At 37.4% G+C, this 19291-nt stretch overlaps 1 protein-coding gene across 10 annotated transcripts in view; it reads left to right on the top strand.

The window, feature by feature from the left end:
- NFX1 (nuclear transcription factor, X-box binding 1) overlaps window positions 1-19291 on the top strand; it is a 71810-nt gene that overhangs the window by 18723 nt on the left and 33796 nt on the right. For all 10 annotated transcript variants that reach the window (XR_015706514.1, XR_015706511.1, XR_015706518.1 and 7 more), the window contains exons 5-13: window positions 1630-1735; window positions 9116-9187; window positions 10317-10456; window positions 11529-11628; window positions 11763-11980; window positions 13085-13182; window positions 14555-14585; window positions 15695-15777; window positions 16339-16447. Coding sequence is in view for 4 of the 10 variants with exons in the window: in XM_087766000.1 (XP_087622126.1) it covers window positions 1630-1735; window positions 9116-9187; window positions 10317-10456; window positions 11529-11628; window positions 11763-11980; window positions 13085-13182; window positions 14555-14585; window positions 15695-15777; window positions 16339-16447 (957 nt within the window). In the remaining 6 variants the exon portion in view is untranslated. The remainder of the gene's footprint in view (window positions 1-1629; window positions 1736-9115; window positions 9188-10316; window positions 10457-11528; window positions 11629-11762; window positions 11981-13084; window positions 13183-14554; window positions 14586-15694; window positions 15778-16338; window positions 16448-19291) is intronic.

The following is a 19291-nucleotide window of genomic DNA, read 5'->3' as shown; positions in this document are numbered from 1 at the left end:
CCCTTCCTTAAGTCAGAGTCACTGGACAGTTTCACCTTGCTTTCTACAAAACAGAATATTCTGGAATTGAGACAGGAACTAGGTGTCAGTGAACTTGCTCTAAAGAAACTAGACTTATGCTGTAATAGGTGAGAATTTTATCTAAAGTTCTGTCTATCTAAATGTGTCAGTGAGTCAGTTAAGAACAGTGCAATGCAGGTAAGACAGAGTTTTTATATGACAACGTGTGAAATCTTACAATTACAGGGATAATAATTCAGTTACCATTAATGTTTTGATTCCAAATGAAAATTACACTTTTAAGACAGGTCATCCATCTGTTAAATAGGAAAGAAATTCTGCCTAAGCTTAAAGACTGTTTCACAGTTTTGGGAGATGTACAATAGGAACCTCAAGTTGTCCACAGGGTTAATATTAGCAGAGCACTGTGTTGGAACATAAGACTTTAATCTTCTATAGGTAACTTTACATTAATGATACAGCATTTGGACATCACCGGTTGCTTATGCAAAGCTATCTTCTATTTGATGCAAAATACTACCTATGTGTTGAGTATGGTTAAGTGTGGTTTGTTGTTTTTTTTCACTATTCCATGAGGAAATTCCTAGTTTAGTTTTCTTCTTAATCTTCTAATTTTCAGGGTTTACCGGGGTATTCAACTAGTTTAATTGAAACTCTGGTGAATAAATGCCAAATGTGGTGTTTATTTGTATTTTACTAACTTGCTACTTGTAGAATACACAAAAATGTACTAAAAGAGTTAAAATTATATAACTGTGTCGCCAAAAATACATTTTCTTGGTGTTTTTAGTTGTTGCAACTCAAATTTGTAACATTGGCTCAGTTGCTTCATTGTTAATTTCATTCCCCTCTTGCAGAGAGCCAAATTAGGTTTGCTTGTGTTAACCATGGCAATTAACTTCAACCTTGATGATCATCTCATGCACTCAGAGCTATAAGATCTGCTAACAGCATTTCAGATTAAAATATGGTTTGAGTACTTATCTGAAATAGAGAATACTTGAAACTAACATATGGGATTTATCAATTCTTGTTCAAGACTTCCTGCCGCATTCATAAAAATGTCAACCTTTAATGTTTAGATTTATGTAGAGTCTGCTTCTTTTGAGAGAAGTGACTTTTATAATTTGCCCAGTCATTTCATTCTGCCCCTATTCCCCATCACCTTACCAGCTAGATCTTACTTTCTGGCAATGGTGTCTTTTTGTTTGTTTGCTTGTTTTCTTCTGTGTTGAGGCAGCAAGGGAGTTTCACCCTTTAATTTTCTTACCTACTATGCACCCTGACCAACTAAAGGGGACTTTAAATTAAACTGATAAAATAGAAGAAAATTAAATGTAAAATACTAGCTACCTAAGTGCCTGCTGGGAGCATAGAAGGAAAGAATCTTCTAGAGCTTGATATTCCAGTGGCACTTACTTTTAAAGAAGTTGAGTATATATTGACACCGAAAGCTGAGAAAAACATAAAACATCTTGTGTCATTTTGTTTTTCAAAGACTACTGCCAGTATTGAAAATACAGCTTTTTCTTTTTGGTGTGATATTTTTCTCAAATTCAGTATTGTATTCAAGGCAATAAATATGTTTTTGTCTTTGACATGGTTTAGGTAAGGTGCACAATCCTGAATGGAATAGAAATGAAATCCCACATAGCTGTGGGGAACTTTGTGGAAAGAAGAGACAGTGTTTGGACTGTCCACATCTTTGTAACATGTAAGTAAATGTTTATTATATGAATATTGAAATGATCTAGAGAAAATTTCTGAAGACTGTATCTGGGTATTTTTTGACTATAGGATATGGTTAGAGGTGTATTTGGTTTATAGCTCAACTGAAGCCTGGAAGAAATAGAGGCTATTTGTGATTGTATGTCTAAAGTGAGTTCATAGGAGAGAATGAACAGGAGGTCAGCAACAACAGTTGTAACAACATTTCCATTATATTTTAGGAACTGAACCAGCTGCCTGACTTTGTTTCAAGAACTTTCATTGAAGTAGAGAAATAATAGTGAATAGAAGTAACTTTAAATGTGTGTCCAGTGGTCCACCAGACGTTTTAAGTGCTGCTTTTCCTGTAATAGTCTTTGTCTATCTTAATCTAAGAGCAGTGGTACTTGGTTAAACTAAAGAACCGCTTACTTCTGTCCTTTGTTTCTTTTTCTTTTCTTTGGCTTATAAACTGTTAAGAGGGCATTATATGTATTTATCTGTTTGTTGAGACCACCAGATGGTTGAACCAGAATCCCTCATGGAGATCTTAATCGGTATACATAATTCGGATTGTTTTTGCTAACATTTATTAGTATAATTCAATGAAGAAAGGCAAAGAAGACCAGTTCTATTTTCAGTTTTGGATGCTTTCCTTGAGATTTTTTTTTAGCACTGTGGTAGTATTATATTGATAAGGTTAACAGCATTAGGCAAGCTTTTTCAATGTATAAATGGGCTTGCTAGTCAGAAAAATAAATCATATGTTGTTCCTAGTGTATCTAGCTTCATTTTCCATGTATGAAAGTTGGTCCATAATGCCTGTTGATATTTCTGTTTTGAGAAGTTTTTAATAGTCAGAAGCAATTGTTTCTGCTCTTGGTACACAATCAAAAACTTCAGTCATCTTACACTTTTTCCAAGGTTTACTAAAACTCAGAACTTTACTAGAACTTTACTCCAAACTTTTTCTTTAATGCGTTCTGTTTCAAACGTATTTCAACATATTGTTGAAAGAAAGAATATTTCTTTTACTCTTTAATACTTCTTTCCCACACATGAAAATATTATATTTGATTTCTTTTCAGACTGTCATTTCAGTGCTATAGCTGTTTTCTTAATTCATTGTCGTACTAGATCCTCCTCACTGTGGTTTGCAGAGTAAAACTGAAACACAGATCAGCTTTCAGACTCTGCTTGATGTAGCTGATATCCTGACTCAGCAGAACACTGATTGTCTTGGAGGCCAGCTTCTGGCTTCCATCTCAGGAGAGGCATGTGTCCGTGGAGAACTTCTTTGCCCAGTCAGAAATAAGTAGACTCCTTGACTACTTTGAGAACTCCCTGACTGCAGTTTGCTACCTGACAAACTTTCCTATAGTGCTTGGAAGAAACAGCTCTTCTTTTCCTCTTCTTTCCTGTGCCACTCTACAGCAGAGGCTCAGTCTCTGGTATTCTCTTCTGGGAAGTCTTCTGAGCAGTGGTGGCAGTATTGTGCCTATTGCAAGCTACAAATTCATACTCCCTGGTAGTCTGATCTGCATCAAGAGCTGTGAAAATTGTGACTTTTTAAAGTCACAATTTGCTACCAGTTTAAGTTGTAGCAAATTTAAAAGTGTTATCATTCAGCATTGTTCCACATGAGTAAAACCATGCTGAGATCATCCAACCCTGAAGCTAAGGAAACAGCAAGAGTGCAGATCAAGATAATGGGTGGTTTTGGCAGTCTCTGATTTGTGATAATGATCTGGAGAGGAATGCACTTTCAGCATCAGTGCTACCCAGTTTGGGACATTGCTCAGTATATGTTGGACACTTCTTCCTCCCGTGTGGGAATCTTAGGTATTTATGAGGACACACTCTGCCTCTATCTGCTGTATCAAAAAGCAAGTAGAAACCTGGTTCCCTCTTGCTGTATCAGGAAGTGGTGGAGTTAGAAATGTGGAGCTTTATCATCTGAATGCATCTTTGGCAGTCTATCTTACCACCTCCTCTCCACTGGACAACCTCAACTGATCTAGAAGTCCGGATCATGATCTGTATCTGGGCAGAGTTTTCCCTCGAGAGAGTACTCAAAGGTGGACTTGTTGCCATCGGGACCAGGAGTCTGTTTTGTGGCTCTTGCTTGAGTTTAGATGATCTCAGAACTCCTTCCTGCAAGCACTTGTTTCTTTGGATTGTGGATCTGCTGTGTACCTTTTTCCCTTGCTCCCACAGGTTCCCATGAGGTGATAAGGTTTGAACCAGAAAGGCCATTCTGCTCACTGAGATCCTAAAAGCCTTTCTGTTTTTCCTTCCCCTCCCCCCCCGCCCCCCTGCCCCGCCAGTCTAACGTTTCGTGTCATTGTCAAGACCTTCTGCCTCACAGTATGACTGGACAATGAATTCTCTGGAGTAAACTATTCATGCTCTTCTCAAGTCTGTGTGACTTTAGTTAATAGTATGGCTGTGTCCATTGTTATGGGCAGTGGACTGAGTCTGGTGTGGTGTCTGAGTCTTGGTGTGGCGTTCTCGATGTTGCCCTTTCTCCAGTATTTAATCCCATCTATTCTGGGAAACCTTTTGTAGTTGAAGTATGTGGGACTGTCATTTAAAGTCCAGCTCCATCCATTGTCTTCCAGTTGAGCAGACCTCTGTATCTGCAGTCCGTGAGCCTCTGACAGAGATAATCTGGATGAATCCTGTTATGAACACTGTTCATTGGTGGGACTTGAATCTGAGTCTTGGGGAACCTGCTTTATGAGTCATGGGATTCTTGCTTAGTTCTTATCTTTCTTTGTGGCTATTACATCAACAATCACAGTATGGGAGATTTAGATGCTTATAGCTATCCTCTGCTCTTTATATCAGAATTACTTACGCAGTGCTTAGCCACAGAATCTGAATTGCAGTATTGTCGATGAGTTTTCAGAAACCACACACCATGTATCTACACTGCAGCTATCTGATGTGATGTTACCAGGATCAAACAAACATCATCCCCTTTTCTCCTCATATGTGACATCAGAGGAACATTGCTCTCATTGCTTTGCATTGGGATACTTGTATTTGCTCCCTCTGCCACATAGATGAAATGTGCAAGTACAGGAGGTGGTGTAAGTAAGCCATTGTAATAGTTGTTGGTGGTCTAAACTTCAGCCTCCCTCCCGCTGCCTGCCTTGTGTATGCATTGTGTTATGCTATATGCTAGCCTTGTGCAAACGATTGTCCCCTGTGGAATGAGCAACTCTGAGAGTGATGTGACTGGTGACGTAATCTTTTGGTGGTGGCAGTTGTGCTATTCCAAGTGCTGCTTAGGTGGTTACATTATTCTTAATGTAATATGAAGTAGCAAGTCGAAGTGGATCAAAATGGATTAAGTTACTTGAGAATCTGTTTTCCCTTTAAAACTGAGTAAGCATCAAACTCTTGTGGCTGAGGAGAAAGAATCGGATTAAAAGTCATGGGAAAAGATTTGGATCCTTTTGCTTTAATACTTTGTAAAGTGATTAGTTTTATCAAGAAAACATTAAAAATACAGGGATTTTCACCCTGCTGTGTTCCCTGAGTAGGAAATGAGACCTTCAGTTAAATCAGAAGGTGGCAAATTCAGAACGCATCAAATGCATTCTGCTAGGCAGGGCATCTCCTTGCAAGAAATTGATGCAAATAATTAAGTTTCAAAAGAGATCAAAAGATCCTGATGTGGGTAATAAGAATGTCTAGAGCTCTCAGCATCACATAAATGCTTTTGGAAAGGATATTAAAGCTCATACCCTAGTTGAGAGATTAGGATGACAGTAAGGTTCAGGCAAGAAGTGTGTTGTATGTGGGAGGGGTCTAATTGATCATAGTTGTCTACTTTGCAGTGTTAGACCATTGTTTTGGAGGCCTTTGTCTTTAAGCACTGTCTAAAATTTTGTAATAACATGTATGCATCCTGCATATTTTCAGTTTGAATCAGAGCTATGTTTCCTTAGGTTTTATGACCTTGGTGGTTATGGCTTTCAAATTATTTGGCATCTCTTTTACACTTGTAATTAATGTCTGAAATTGGTGTTCAAATTTAAAAAATGAGTTTAGAGAGATACAGGAATTCTTCAGCCTACCAGCTTACACCTATGTGTTGATCCCCTTTATACCACCAGAACAAATGATTTTCTACTGAAGTGGTATTTTGGTTATTCATTTATATTTTGGGGTTTGGGGGTTTACTCCCTTCCTCCCCCGCCTCACGTATGGATATTTTAATGGTTGGCCAATTCCCAACTGTATTTCCTCAATCTGACTTTTTTTTTTTTTAAATGTAGATGCCATTGTGTTAATCTCCTTTCCGTGGTGTAGAGTTTAGTTGGATGCTTAAGTGTGGCACTAGCTAGCCCATTTTGGTGAAAATGAATGAGACTACTTTACACGGTTTTAATAACAAATCTTTAATATTTGCTCAGATTTATTGAAATGGGTTAGTAGCCATTTATATAAACAGCTCTCTTGGCTGAGCTGAGGAACAGGCAAGCAGCTGTTTGAAAAGAGAGTGCTTTGCAAGCCTTTTGCTAGTGTAAGTTGTGGCATGCATAGCCCTTATCAAAGTGAGTTCTTTTCACGTTTTTAGTTTAAATACACTGAAATTCATTTCACTCTGTTAGGTTCTACATCAAAGAAAGATCTAGCTTAGTTTTCAAGAAAATGTTCCTGATAATAAACTTCATGACAATGAACTCCAAAGTTCAAACTCTCAAGTGAACTCTGAAGAACTCTGAAGATCTCCCTGCCAACTGGAATCATGCAAGGCCTTGAGAGCATTTGAAAAAGGTCTTACAAAGGCAGTAAATGAAATTTTCTCTCTACTAGTTTAAATTTTAGTGTCTGGACTTCCTTCATACATCTTTGATGCTGTAATCTTTTCCACAGCAGTTACTGGAAGTCCCTTTGGGCTGTCTTACAGTATCTAGTATTTTCACTGTCAGGTAAATGGAAGTTTAATTTTTCCTACGTCTAGATGTATCTATCATCACAACCTTTCTTGTATGCCGGTTCTCTGGAGCAGCAGCAGTAAATTGTGAGCTAAATCCTCCATGCTGATGATAGGTAATGGAGTTTCAGTAAAAATAAGACTTTGTTCACTGAACAGAAGTTAGAACTGAAGTCTTCAGCCTGTCTTTTTGAGTTTAGTTTGTAACACTATTAAGTCATTTAACTTTAACTTTTTTCTTAGTCCCTTAAAACAGACTAAAACTCTACAGTATCACCCATCTTTATCATCTAAGGAGAATTTTCTGCACTTCCTGTGTGTTTCTGTGTGCTGAATGAAATTTGAATTTCTGTCTTAACTGTTGTTGTATCGATCAAGTGAATCCTGGAACTGTAAATATACTGTAGCTTCTGCATAAACCAAATTGTACCAGAGACTTGCTAAATAAGTAGCATGCAAGTGAGTGTATCTGGGGGGAATGCATAAAGAATACTTATTTTTAAAGACAGAAGTTTGGTTTCAAAGGGTTAGTTTTTTGCATTACTAGAATTTTTCTGTTCATGTTAACAAAATGACACAAGCTTACTTAAAATTGTCTCAGAAACACACATTATCAAAACTTAGAGATGTCTGGAAATCAATTGCGTGATACTCTCCTAACAGAAGGAATCTTGCTGTAAGATTGCAGTCTACTATTATAGGTATTTACAACTTAAAAATATCTGTGATCAGTATAAATTGCTGTTGTGTGGTATAGTATCATCAGAAAGCACGCCAAGACTGGGCTCGTGGAAGCAATGTTAACATTGCTTGAATATGACAGTGTTGAGGAAAATAATATACCAGGTAGAAAACGTAACGTGACAAGATTTCTGAAGATGATGTGTCTTCTCCCTTTTCCAGGTTGTAACCTAGATCGTAGTATTTTGAGTTTATATCTATTTTTAATCTGATTCTTAAGTTTATAAGCTGGCATCCAGCCTTTAGAATCCTACATGGGTCTGTGAGAATTGAATCCAGGACAGTGAAATATATAGTGCTGTCCTTTTACAAGAGGTTTTCTGTTGCAGAATGCATAAGTTAATTCTCATTGCCTGAAGTTCCACAGTACAGTTTTAATTCATTTAATTCTTTTGCTTTCTTTCTGTTTCCCTCTGTATCGTATTTTCTGTGCTCCATCCAGTTTTGCTCTTTTCTCCCTTTCCTTGTCCCTGCTCTGGTGCTTATTTAACTCTTCATTATGCCATAAAACTGATTTATCAAAGAGGGAGGATTGTGGTTTTTTTGGTGGTGTGGGTTGGTTGGTTTTTTTTTGGTGGTGTGTTTTTTGGTGGTGAATTGGTTTATTGTGTAATCGTTTGACTTTACTGTTAGAGCTGACATAAGTTGGGTGATAGATTAGACCTTGTTGTCAACGGGGAGGAGTGGTAGAGGAAAAGGGAGCCTGACCACTGTTGACAAACTGCTGACGTGACTCAATTATATTGCATATGACTGTAGTAACTGGTGTACTAATTAGTATTTGTGTAGCGACTGTACTTGGGGAATTTAGTAATTACCATGTAATTGGGTAGTCTGTGTTTATGGGGGTTTTTTGCCTTTTTTTTTTTTCTTTTAGCTAGGGCATCTGGGCTAGTCAGTCCTGAACAATAATAATTGCTCCACAGGAGAGTTGCTGTATTTGCAAATGAAAGGAACTGGGAGCTAGCTAAGAAAGAGTGCAGACAAGTTAAATGTAATTTCACAAACCTGGGCTTGTCTGTGCCCAGCAGAGGTCCTATATGCAGATAGGGACCATCTAGTGTTTCTTTAAGTAGGAGGTGAGATCTGATGATCAAGTAGAGGACTGGCATTGACGACACTCACAGGGAATTGTACTTGGTGGTAAGAAAGAAAACTGAGGCAGACTTGCCGCATCTCCCATGCGTTACCTTACAGGAAGAGGAGCAACAACTCTTACTGGTGGCGTTAGAAATGCTGAGTTCAAAGATAAAGCCACCAACTCAAAAGAAGAAATTCATAGAGAAATTTTTCTCTCTAATTTATTTAAGATCACTGAAGAAAGAAATGTATTAATGGTTTGCACATGTGATATTTGTTTTGAGTGTTATCAGTGATGAACGCAGTTGATGCATGTCTGCTGGTGAAATGCAAAATATGAAATGTGTTAGTAGCACTGTTACTATTGATTTGACAGCAGCAGGAATACTGCTTTTCCTTCAACATCAGTGACATTTGAGACTGATGCAACTGTAATAATCTAATATTTTTTTTTCCTTGTGTTAATAATGCTTTCATACCCTGCAGCAGTGTAGGTGGCTTGTATAATGTTCTGATAATGCACTGCGGATTGGGTCATGGTGGATTGTTTCTCTGGGACTGTAGTAAAGCTAAAGGTAACTTTACAATTTTGTTTGCTTTTCTGACTTTTTTAAGCCTGTGCCATCCAGGACCTTGCCCTTCGTGCCCAGCCTTTGTGACAAAAACATGTGAATGTGGACAAACAAGGTGAGAACGCTTCTATTATACAAACAAAGTTTATATAAGAATAGTTTATTAAAAGTTTATATAATAAATTTTTACTTTCTTATAGTTTATTAGAAGTTTACAGAACAAAGTTTATTCTATTCTAAGCTGTAACTTTTATTTGTGCGCTAAAATAACTTGGAGAATTTTATATTTTAAAAAAATGCAATTACTTTTAATCTTTTAAGAAAATAAAAATAATTTAAAAAGAGTGGTCTGTATTAAAATCAGTTTATGATACATGTAGCTGAATTGTCCAAGCAGTCTGTGAATTGATTTAATTTTGAAATCCTATTCTAGTATTTCTTTATTTTATTTTGTAGAAGAGACGGAGGAAGAAGTAGAAAAAGGTTCACACCTTTTCTGTCTGAATGGAATGTAATGTTGAGTTACTCCATTCCAGAAATAATAATTTCAAAAATAACACATACATTTCTGGGACGCTCTACCACTAGCAAGAGAGAAGTCTGTAGTATATGCCAGACTGAAGGCTGTCTTTTCCTTGCATGTTTGACGCATATAGCGTCATTGCCAACAGCAAGACTGTACTGCTCATACTATCTGTGATCTCTCATATTCAGTTGTTCTGAGTCTTTAGAGTCCCTGTTCTAGCTACCTGGAACTGATTCTGTGTAATAAAATGTTTGCCTGTGCTCATTTCCAGAACCAAAACAAACCAAAACCCCGTTTCAGTGTTAGCATTCTTGCTCTAGAAAAAAGGTTTTCAGACTTTTACAATTATTTCTGAAAGTTCGAATGTAATATTAAGTGATCTTAGTTTTTCAAAAGAAGGTACAGCTATTTCTGTGGCAGTATTTGTCATTGAAAGCACTTTGTCTTCAGTAGAAAAATGGATTGGTTGTAGATTACTGAATTTTATTTTACATAGCAAGATCACATAGACTCACTACTGTGATAAGTGTCCTATTTTAGGGGAGTGGGAGATGGGAAGCAGAGGGAAAGATAGGGGGAGTTATTTCCTAAAAACTCTTTAATAAGTTATGCTTCCTTTCAAAGGCTTTGGCATTTTACTGAAAAAGTATTTTCCTTTTTAATAAATGCTCTGTAGATATTAAGGTAGCTGACAGACTATGGTGTCGTTTCTCTACAGTCATTCAGTTCGCTGTGGCCAATCAACAAAAATTCATTGTTCTAATGTATGTGGAAATACTTTAAACTGTGGTAAGCACAGCTGTACTCAAGTGTGCCATGCAGGAAAATGTTCACCTTGCCAATTAACAGCACAGCAAGGTAAGTATTGGAATGCCTTATGTATATCCACTCTACACTATGAAAACAAGAGGGTGAAAAAAAACAGTACCAAGAGGCAAGTGCTTTATTTTTACTTAACAAAACCAAAATCTATTGCTAGAATATTTAAAAAATTGAAAATGTGTCAGCATCACTATATATTTAAATAAGAATATAAACATGACTAGAAAGAGTCCTGCCAAGATGATTAGGCTGTTGGAGCATGTGCCCTATTAGGACAGGCTGGTGGTAATGGGCTTTGTTAGCTTGAGAAGGCTGAGTAGTGGCATTTCAATAGCTAATAGGAGATAATCAAGAAGACAGAGACAGGCTGTGCATGGGGGGAGGATGAGAGACAATAAGCCTAAGTTGAAATGTTATAACTAGCTATAAGGAAAAACTCTCTTGGAAACTTGGAGGTTTTCAAGACCCAACTGAATAAAATACTGAGTAATGTGGTCTGATCTCATTGCTGACTCTGCTTTAAGTAAGGGCTTGGACTAGCTGATCGCCTGAGGGCCCTTCTGACCTGAATTGTCTCATGATCCTATTTAATCTTTTACTATAATTCTGAGACTTGATTAAACAGTACATGGAAGAAGAATAGAAAGAGTTAAAGGAAAGCACATTTCAACAAGCTACTCGTGGATTCTGTTAAAATTTTCTAAACTTGGTCTTGAATGGAAATTAAATTGTCCAAGTATGTGTGCCAGTATATGAACGCATTTTTGTTGAACAGTTTATATAGAAAACTGCAAGTTAATTTTCTCAACTTTTAAGGTAATAATTAACTTGTTATGTATACTGCTTTAATAAGTAAGCTTTTTCTCCGGATAGTGATTCACCTTTAGTTTTTCTCTCCTTATCAAAATAAATAAAACAGGTATTCCAGCTTCTGTAGGACTGAGAAACCTCTATTGCTGAAATAAATCTAAAGAGCAACTTCATTATCCTTCTAAAAACTGACTGTAACAATTTTTCACATTTTACCTTTTTATAATTGCTGTACTGCTGGAGGTGTTTTCTCACTGATATTCTCTTGTGTTTTCTGTGGAATATTGCTTTCTTTCAGTGTGTTACTGTGGAAGCAACTTTAAAGAAGTATTGTGTGGGACAAAGGAAGAATTCTCAGATGGATTTGGGAATTTCTCATGTCAGAATATATGTGGCAAGTAAGGTCACTATAATTTAGGCTTCTGAAAAGAAAAAGGTCATTTTATTCACACTCAGTGATCATGATACTCTTAGATAACTCCCCTTTTTCTTTGTTTTGTTTTGTTTTTTGTTTCATTGTTTTTTTTTCCAGAAAATTAAATTGTGGGAGGCACAACTGTACGCAAGTATGCCATCCTCAACCTTGCCAGCTCTGTCCACGACTTCCACAAGTAGTGTATCGCTGTCCCTGTGGTCAGACTCCTCTCAGCAAGTTACTGGAACTAGGATGTGTTGAACGTAAAATATGCACAGACCCTATCCCATCGTGTGGAAAAACATGTGGCAAACCCCTTTCTTGTGGTAGCTATGGTAATTAGAACTTTCTGCATCAGAGTATTCAAATTATCTCATTGTTTAAAAAAAAAAAGTGATCCTTAACTGTTTCATTTTAAGAAATAAATATTTGATCAGTGATTTTGGGTTTTAACCAAACTGAGTGTAAAAGCCACTGCAGAGTGTGCAGTCTGGTCGTTTGTTCATAATGATACCTTAAAATGAGGAAATATATTTGTCTAGAAAGCACTAACACTAGCTAGCCTTTTAAATTTTGTTTGCCTGCGTGTTTCCTATATCGGTAGAGGAATAGAGCTGTAGGAATTTCCAGAGAGTAGTAGGTACTGATGTCTTAAAAGCCTACCTAGATTTTTGACTTTCATGTGGAGACTGGTAGAGATAAATGACTTTGTTCAGATACCTTCAGTAAATACTCATTTTCTGCTGCTGTAAGAGGGTCATGAAGTAAAAAGTAGCATTGGAAAGTTGGAGAAAGTTATGAGCAGAAGCAATTTGACACTGCAATAAGTACATTAGGTAACTGAAGTGTATTTAACTGTGAGATTGTGTGAAGCTCCAGTTTTACAGACAACATATTTAATTGTGATTTGTTAGACTTTAGAGAGGAGAGAGACCAATGTTGTCAAGATGAGGGCTTCTTATTAATGACTTACGCATTCTGTCACTCCAAGGTCAACAAGTAGAAAAGGAATGAGTAATTTTGCTTTTAGTTGAATTTCAGTTAACCTAGTTAAGTGAAATATGAAGGTATGCATAGTAAGGCATTCTTTTGGGCTGAAAAGGAAGAAAAAATTACTTAAAATTCCTGGAATTTGGGTAAGATAGTATCACACAAAATCCCCCCCCCCCCCCCCCCCCCCCCATACGTTAATGTAAAAAATATTTAAAGTGTATGCATTTTCAAAGTTAATTGTAGACCTGAAACTCTAGTCTATAGATTCAGGATTACAAAGTTGAAAATAATAGCAAAATTTTATGCACATTTAACTTAAAATAGTTAATTTGTTTGGAAACCCAGCTACACGTAATCTTTGACCAGTGATGCTCCTAATAAATATGAAGTTCTAGGCCATGTTTTTTTTTTATTAATTGTTAATCTTTGTATTTTCATTTTGCTAGAGTTCATTCATACATGTGAAAGCCTTTGCCATGAAGGAGACTGTAGACCATGTTCTCACACATCAAATATTTATTGTAGGTGTGGCTTCAAAAAAAAGGTGAGTTTATGAAGCTTGACCATGGAAACAGGTAATCTTTGTTGTTTTTTAAAGCTGTGGAGAAAAAGGAGCTGAAGTAGTTGATGAAAAGAAAGCTAAGAAGTGTAAGAGGTGCTGTGCTCCTTAGTTGCAAGAACCTCCATTGTATACTGACTGATAGATGCTAACTAGATTATACTGTGAAGTGCTAGCAGAGGCTACTTACTGTGAAGGCAATTTTTTGAAGTATTTTTTGCAGAGTTTACACAGAATTCTGCTTGTTTATGCTGGCTGCAAAGTCCTGTATTATCCTGCAGTATTTATATAACACAAAGAATGGTAGTTTTACCAAGAGTTATGTAAACTGAGAGAAGAAAGGTAGCCTAACATAAAAAGCTAACTAAAATTTTATAGTAATAGCTTGTAGGTTTGTTCTAGAATTTTTTGGGGAGAATATGAAGTTTTCACTCTTCGCCATTCTTTGTACATTTATATAGTGACCCAGCAGATTCTCAGCAATTGTTATATAATAATTAGTATATTTTTCAACTATGCTACTTTCTGTGATCATAGCTTTGAAATCTTTGGCTACTATCACAGGAGTCTTAATGACTTTTCTGACCTATTATGTATCATCTATAAGCAGAGATGGCTTCTGAATATATGTCTATGAGTTCATAGAAATGTCTGAAGTTTTGCTTGAGATTGGAACAGATTTCTCCTGCAAGTTTGCTGAAGGTAGTTATGGAGTAGAAGGCTTCAGATTATCTTTCATTTTGAGGCCTGAAACGAAGTAGTGAGATTTGGGGGTTAGTTAATCAGCTTCTCAGGCACCAGAAAGCTGCTGCTTGAAAAAGTATGAGTGAACTACAGTGATAATTTAAATCAGTCATAAAAATTGTAATGCTCAGAAATGACAACTCAGAATGTAAAGTTGTGATGACTGAAGGTTAATGTAGTCGATCAACAATGTTCTTTTCATACATCACCTTTTATTTTCATGTTGAGGTCTTTAATCTAGGTAAGACTTCTTTGATCATGAGATTTGACTTCACTTTCTCTCTCTCTCTTTTTTGGTTTCTGCCATGCAAGTTTCTGGTTTCTTAGGACAAACATGTTTCTGTCACTTCACAGCATTATCTGCTGAATTAAGTGGGGAATACAAAGCTACAATTTTTTTTAATTGGTATTGAACCTCTAAGGAAAAAGTATTGTGTTTAAAAGATTTGAGGATTTTTTCCCAGCTTTTGTTTCACTTCTGTATACAGAAAGTATGCATGTATACACATGAAAACTGAGACTGCTGCTTTTTTCTGTATCATGTGACTAGGTGTTTTCTAGATAAGTAAGTTTCAATCTGTTTTAACCTAATGGCTACCTGTTTGCTTCCTAGGAAGTCCCATGTGCTCTCCTCAGAAATAAAGGTACAATATTATGTTACATATATAATGTGAAATTGTTTTAAAAACGATACACAGCTCATATTAATTTTGGGGTTGATAAATGAAGTTGGGAAACTTCTGATCTGTACTGCTTCTTTTATCCATACTTCTGTGCCAAGTTGGTAATTTCTTGAGATGCTGGTACTTTTGGGAAGAGGTTTGAAATAAACCTCTTTGATTTCTATCCATCTTTTATATAAGGAAAGACTTCTTCAGCATTTGATCTCAAAGATTCCAGACAAGCTGTCTATTTCAATTTGAAGAGTTTCTTATGCCACCTGCCATATTCAGTGGGTTACCCTCGGCATCCTGCATGCCTTTGGGTCAACTTGCACAGCTCAGATGCAAAGTAATGCTTTTGCTCTGCTCTTATCTAAGTTCCTGGGGAAATACAAGCTTTGATTGTGCTTCACAGTTGTATGCTGCTGGTCTTTGCATCTGAGCCTGGCTGAGTGTTCCCATTTGACAGTTCTTGGTATTCTGGATGTAGCATTTCAAAATTCACCTCAGTGACATGTTTACTTGATGGACCCCTGTCATACTGAGGTACTTATTTACAAGATATATAAGGTAGTAATAGGCATATTTCCTAATTTGAGCTTTTGTCTATGAAGACTTTCCTTTTCAGAATCCAGAAGTGATTGCTTTTGTTACCTGTGGATAGTGATAAGGATGTTCTTTGTTAGCACTAGTTTCATGAGCATATCAGCAGTAGTTGTATTTAGCTGACTTTTACTGCCTTACCAATTTGGACGTTTGTGGTACTCTGGTGTATCAGGATATCCTGTTTTCTGTGTTCTGTTGTGCAGAGTTTATGGTGTAAAGACTAATGTGAAATAAACTAGTTTCATGTATTCTGCTCTTCCTTTCTGTTCGTTTAATGGAAGCCAAGTGTTCACATGGGGAGTTAAATGTGGAAGAGCAAGTAAATTAAAATTTGCTGACTTACTCTGTATTAGTCTCTTCTAGACCATGCTCTGCAACAGCCTTAGCATAATATTGTCACCGCAGCTTTTGTTCTCAGCATAAGCAAAGCTGTATGAGTTGTGACTGGTTTTGTTTTGTTTTTGTTTTGTTTTTGTTTTTAATAGCTGCTATTACGTTCATGTGTGACAAGCGATGCAACAAGAAAAGATCATGTGGACGACACAAGTGTAATGAAGTTTGCTGTGTGGTAAGTTTATGTGTGGTTTTATAAAACTATTCATTGTGGTGTGTGTTTGGTTTTCGTTGTGATGTTGAAAGATTTTTTTGTTTTTGTATCTTTCAATTTTTGTGCATCTTCAGTCTCTATTTGCAGTATTGGTCATGCTCAAAAAGTTCGTGTGTGTGCGTTTATTTTGCAGCATTTGTTTTTATGGGTATCGTTATAAATGTAAAACCATGTTCCAGCCTTAATGCAATTAAATCAGTGTAAAGGTGCTTTTTGTCAATGCAGTGATTCCAGGGTGAATGGGGAGGGGAAGGATACAAGAAGCAAGATACTTAATAGAATACTTAATACAAGATACTTAATACAGGAAGCATAAGCTGTGATGTAGCTATGTCTGCAACAGAGGTCTTAACAGAATCCGCTTTAAAAGTTGTGTATCCATACAGCGACTGTATAGATCAGGCCTAAGCTATTTTTTTGCACTATACAGTTTTGTCAGTTAGTAGCTTGTGACCTCACAGAGAAAAATAAACAAATGGGGTTTATAGTTTAATTCTCCTTTTCTTTTTTGCCTTCCCCTAGGACACAGAACATAAGTGTTCTTTGGTTTGTGGTCGTAAACTCAACTGTGGGCTTCACAGATGTGAAGAACCCTGTCATCGGGGCAGTTGTCAGACGTGCTGGCAAACAAGTGAGTTACGTGCAAGAGTACATTATTTCTTATGTATTATAGAAATTTATTCACTTAACTGGTCAGAGTTGGACAGAGAATGTGATCCAAATTGACCCAGAACCTGAAGAATGTGCAGTTGATTTTGATTGTATGGTTTTTTTCATGAAAGAGGAAGTTATTTCATTTTAGATGAGTTTACTAAGTGTTGGATTTTAATAGTTAAAATTGAATTATAGTGAAATATATTCAGTTATATATGTTGATCTGCAATCACTTAAAGAATTTGAGGAATCATGCGAGGAAAAAAAAGCAGTTTAGAAAGATAATTTCTAAGTTAAGGGAACTCTTGTTTAACAATGTAGTAACTGTTAAAGATATTGAGGTATGTAGCAGAATTTGTTTAGCTGCTTAGAATTCAGACTTTCCCAACTTGGAACACTAGTGATTTTTCTCTGGACAGGACCATCTGAAGAAATAAGAGATGTCAGTCATGTGTGTCTTAGGCCTTCTGGTCACGTTGTGGATGGTGAAAATTAGTACTGAATTGCTAGAAATAGATTGACAGCCAGCAGGTATTAATTTTCTTAGGACAGCTGAACAAAAGATTTAAGCTGGTTCAATAGCTAGACAGGTATGTACTCTATTAAAAGCTGTGCCAGTTCTTGAGTCTCTAAAGCTCACTGTGGTTGAAATAGTTGTAGTCTGTTTTAATAGCCTATGAGTATGACATGCATGCTGACTGTACCTCTCTTTAAAAAAATAAATGTCGACAAAGCAAAATAGTAATCTGACCGTCTCAAAGGTCCTGTTAGTAACTTCTGGTCTAGTTGAGTCAGAATGCACAGATTTTTCTGAACGGTTGTTTTTCTTCACTGGATTTCATGGGTTTGATCTTCAAGATCATTAAACTTCTCCACATTGCTGCAATATTTTTGACGATTATATTTCACTCTCAGACCTAAGATTCAGATGCCTTTCTTAGCCTGAAGAGACCTCCCCTGTAAATTGTTCCACTGTTGGATGTGATGCAATTGAGAGGTCAAACTTCACTGCTGAAATTTTGCAGTGAGGCCCTTTTCTGAGCACAGGAAAAGCAGCTACCTATTCAAGGAACCAGATACTTATGATGATCTGGCTTAAATCTTTGTGTCCCTGAAGTCTCCCATTCTGAATCTGTCCAGAGGTAAATCAGCTAAGCAGCATCTTCAGAGACTTCTTACCTGCTTTCTCTGGATGCTGCTAGTTGAGATTTCAGATCATTGTGTGATTCTGACCCTGTAGCTGATGGGGAGTGCGTCTCAGCACCAAGAAGTCCATCCTTGGCTCTGATCCACTTGTCTAGCCACCACTTTGCAGTTGGGCTGCATCAGCCATGGTATCATGGGCCATGGCATGGTCAGCTGCAAGGCACTTGCCCCTCATTAGATTGGATTTCTTGCCCGGGCTTTCATCTCCACTACTGTGTTTGCTGGGAATGGTGAGGGCTGGCATCAAGATGCGATACTTCTGTGCATCTGCACCTCTGTGGTTCTGTGTGCTTCCCAGGTATGGTACTTTTCCAGTGTCGTTTCCTCTGTGATGAGAGGTGAGGTCCCTTTCTATGCTGGGGTCTCTTTATACACACCTGGTCTACTTCAAGACAGCAATACATCTCTTGGGGAAAATAAATGATGTCAGCATTAGACAGCTGCCTTTTTTTTTTTAAGTTGTATTTCCACTCTTTGGATCAGACCTCTCTGCACTCTCTCCCTGTTACCCTGATTAGTGCTAGTTAAGGAACCTTCATTACAGTTCATATTCTTCACCTATCGCTTCTCATCAATAACAAGCAGCCAGTGTAGCTGTCTGACACTCAGATCTTCCAGGGACCTTGGTTTCTGGTCTTTCATCTTCCTGGACCAAGGAAGACTTGTGGCTTTGAAGCCTGGAGGGTTACAGGTAATTTCAAGACCTTTAGTGAGGGACGACAAAAGCCCTATGCTTTCCCATGCTTGCTTTCCACAGAAAATCGATGGGCATTCTGAAAGTTCTCAGCTTTTTCTACTTCTTTCTTCTAACCTTTAAAGTTTTGTTCTCCCCAGCATTCTTGTTTGCTGGAATTTATTGTAACTAAGTCTCCTTAGACAAAAATTATGATCCTTTCTACTAACTGCTGCACTCTAAGATGCAAATGACTAGGACCTGGCCTGAGATTTAACTGACTGAACAGACCACAAAAAACAACTGGACATGAGAAATTTCTGAACATAACAAAAAGCACAGTGAAAAGCTGACAAAAGTTTCAAGGTAGTGCCATGAGGAATGGATGGATTTCACAGAGGTTAAGGGTGAGAGATGACTGAGCTTCCCAGAGATTTGGTGGAGGAAAGTATTGGGAACCTTTTTGGGAGTGGAATATTGCAAGGCCAAGAGAACTTAAGTAGTTGTGTGATGCTGGGATGACCTAGCTAATGATACCAGAAATAGCAGATTTGGGTACAGATGTAGCTAAACTGGGACCAATGAGGAGAAATGTATTCCTGTAGATTATTTGGGAGGAATCAAGGTGGATGCATGGGAAAACGGAGAGGAGGAGAGATGAAAGGCACCACTTGCACAAATGAAGCTGCTGGTCAGTGTACTTCTCTGGCAGAGCTGTGTGCACCTGACGACAGCTATCTATCCTGTCCTAGTTAAGATTTAATATCTTTCAGTGTAATCTCATTCTCTGTTCTGTGTATGAGAGGTTTAAGTGCCAGCAGCTGGAGACTTGGCTGCAGATCATGGGAGCACATAGTCTCTATGCTAGCAGCTGGAGAGACCAGGCAGACTTAAATTGTATGCCCAGCAGCTGGAGAATGGGATCACAAGTTACAGGTGCCC

Source organism: Nipponia nippon, unplaced genomic scaffold, assembly GCF_047370975.1.
Source record: "Nipponia nippon isolate SJK-2023a ecotype South Korea unplaced genomic scaffold, ASM4737097v1 scaffold_1, whole genome shotgun sequence".
Classification (NCBI taxonomy): Eukaryota; Metazoa; Chordata; class Aves; order Pelecaniformes; family Threskiornithidae; genus Nipponia; species Nipponia nippon.
This window is presented reverse-complemented; position numbering and strand designations above follow the sequence as displayed.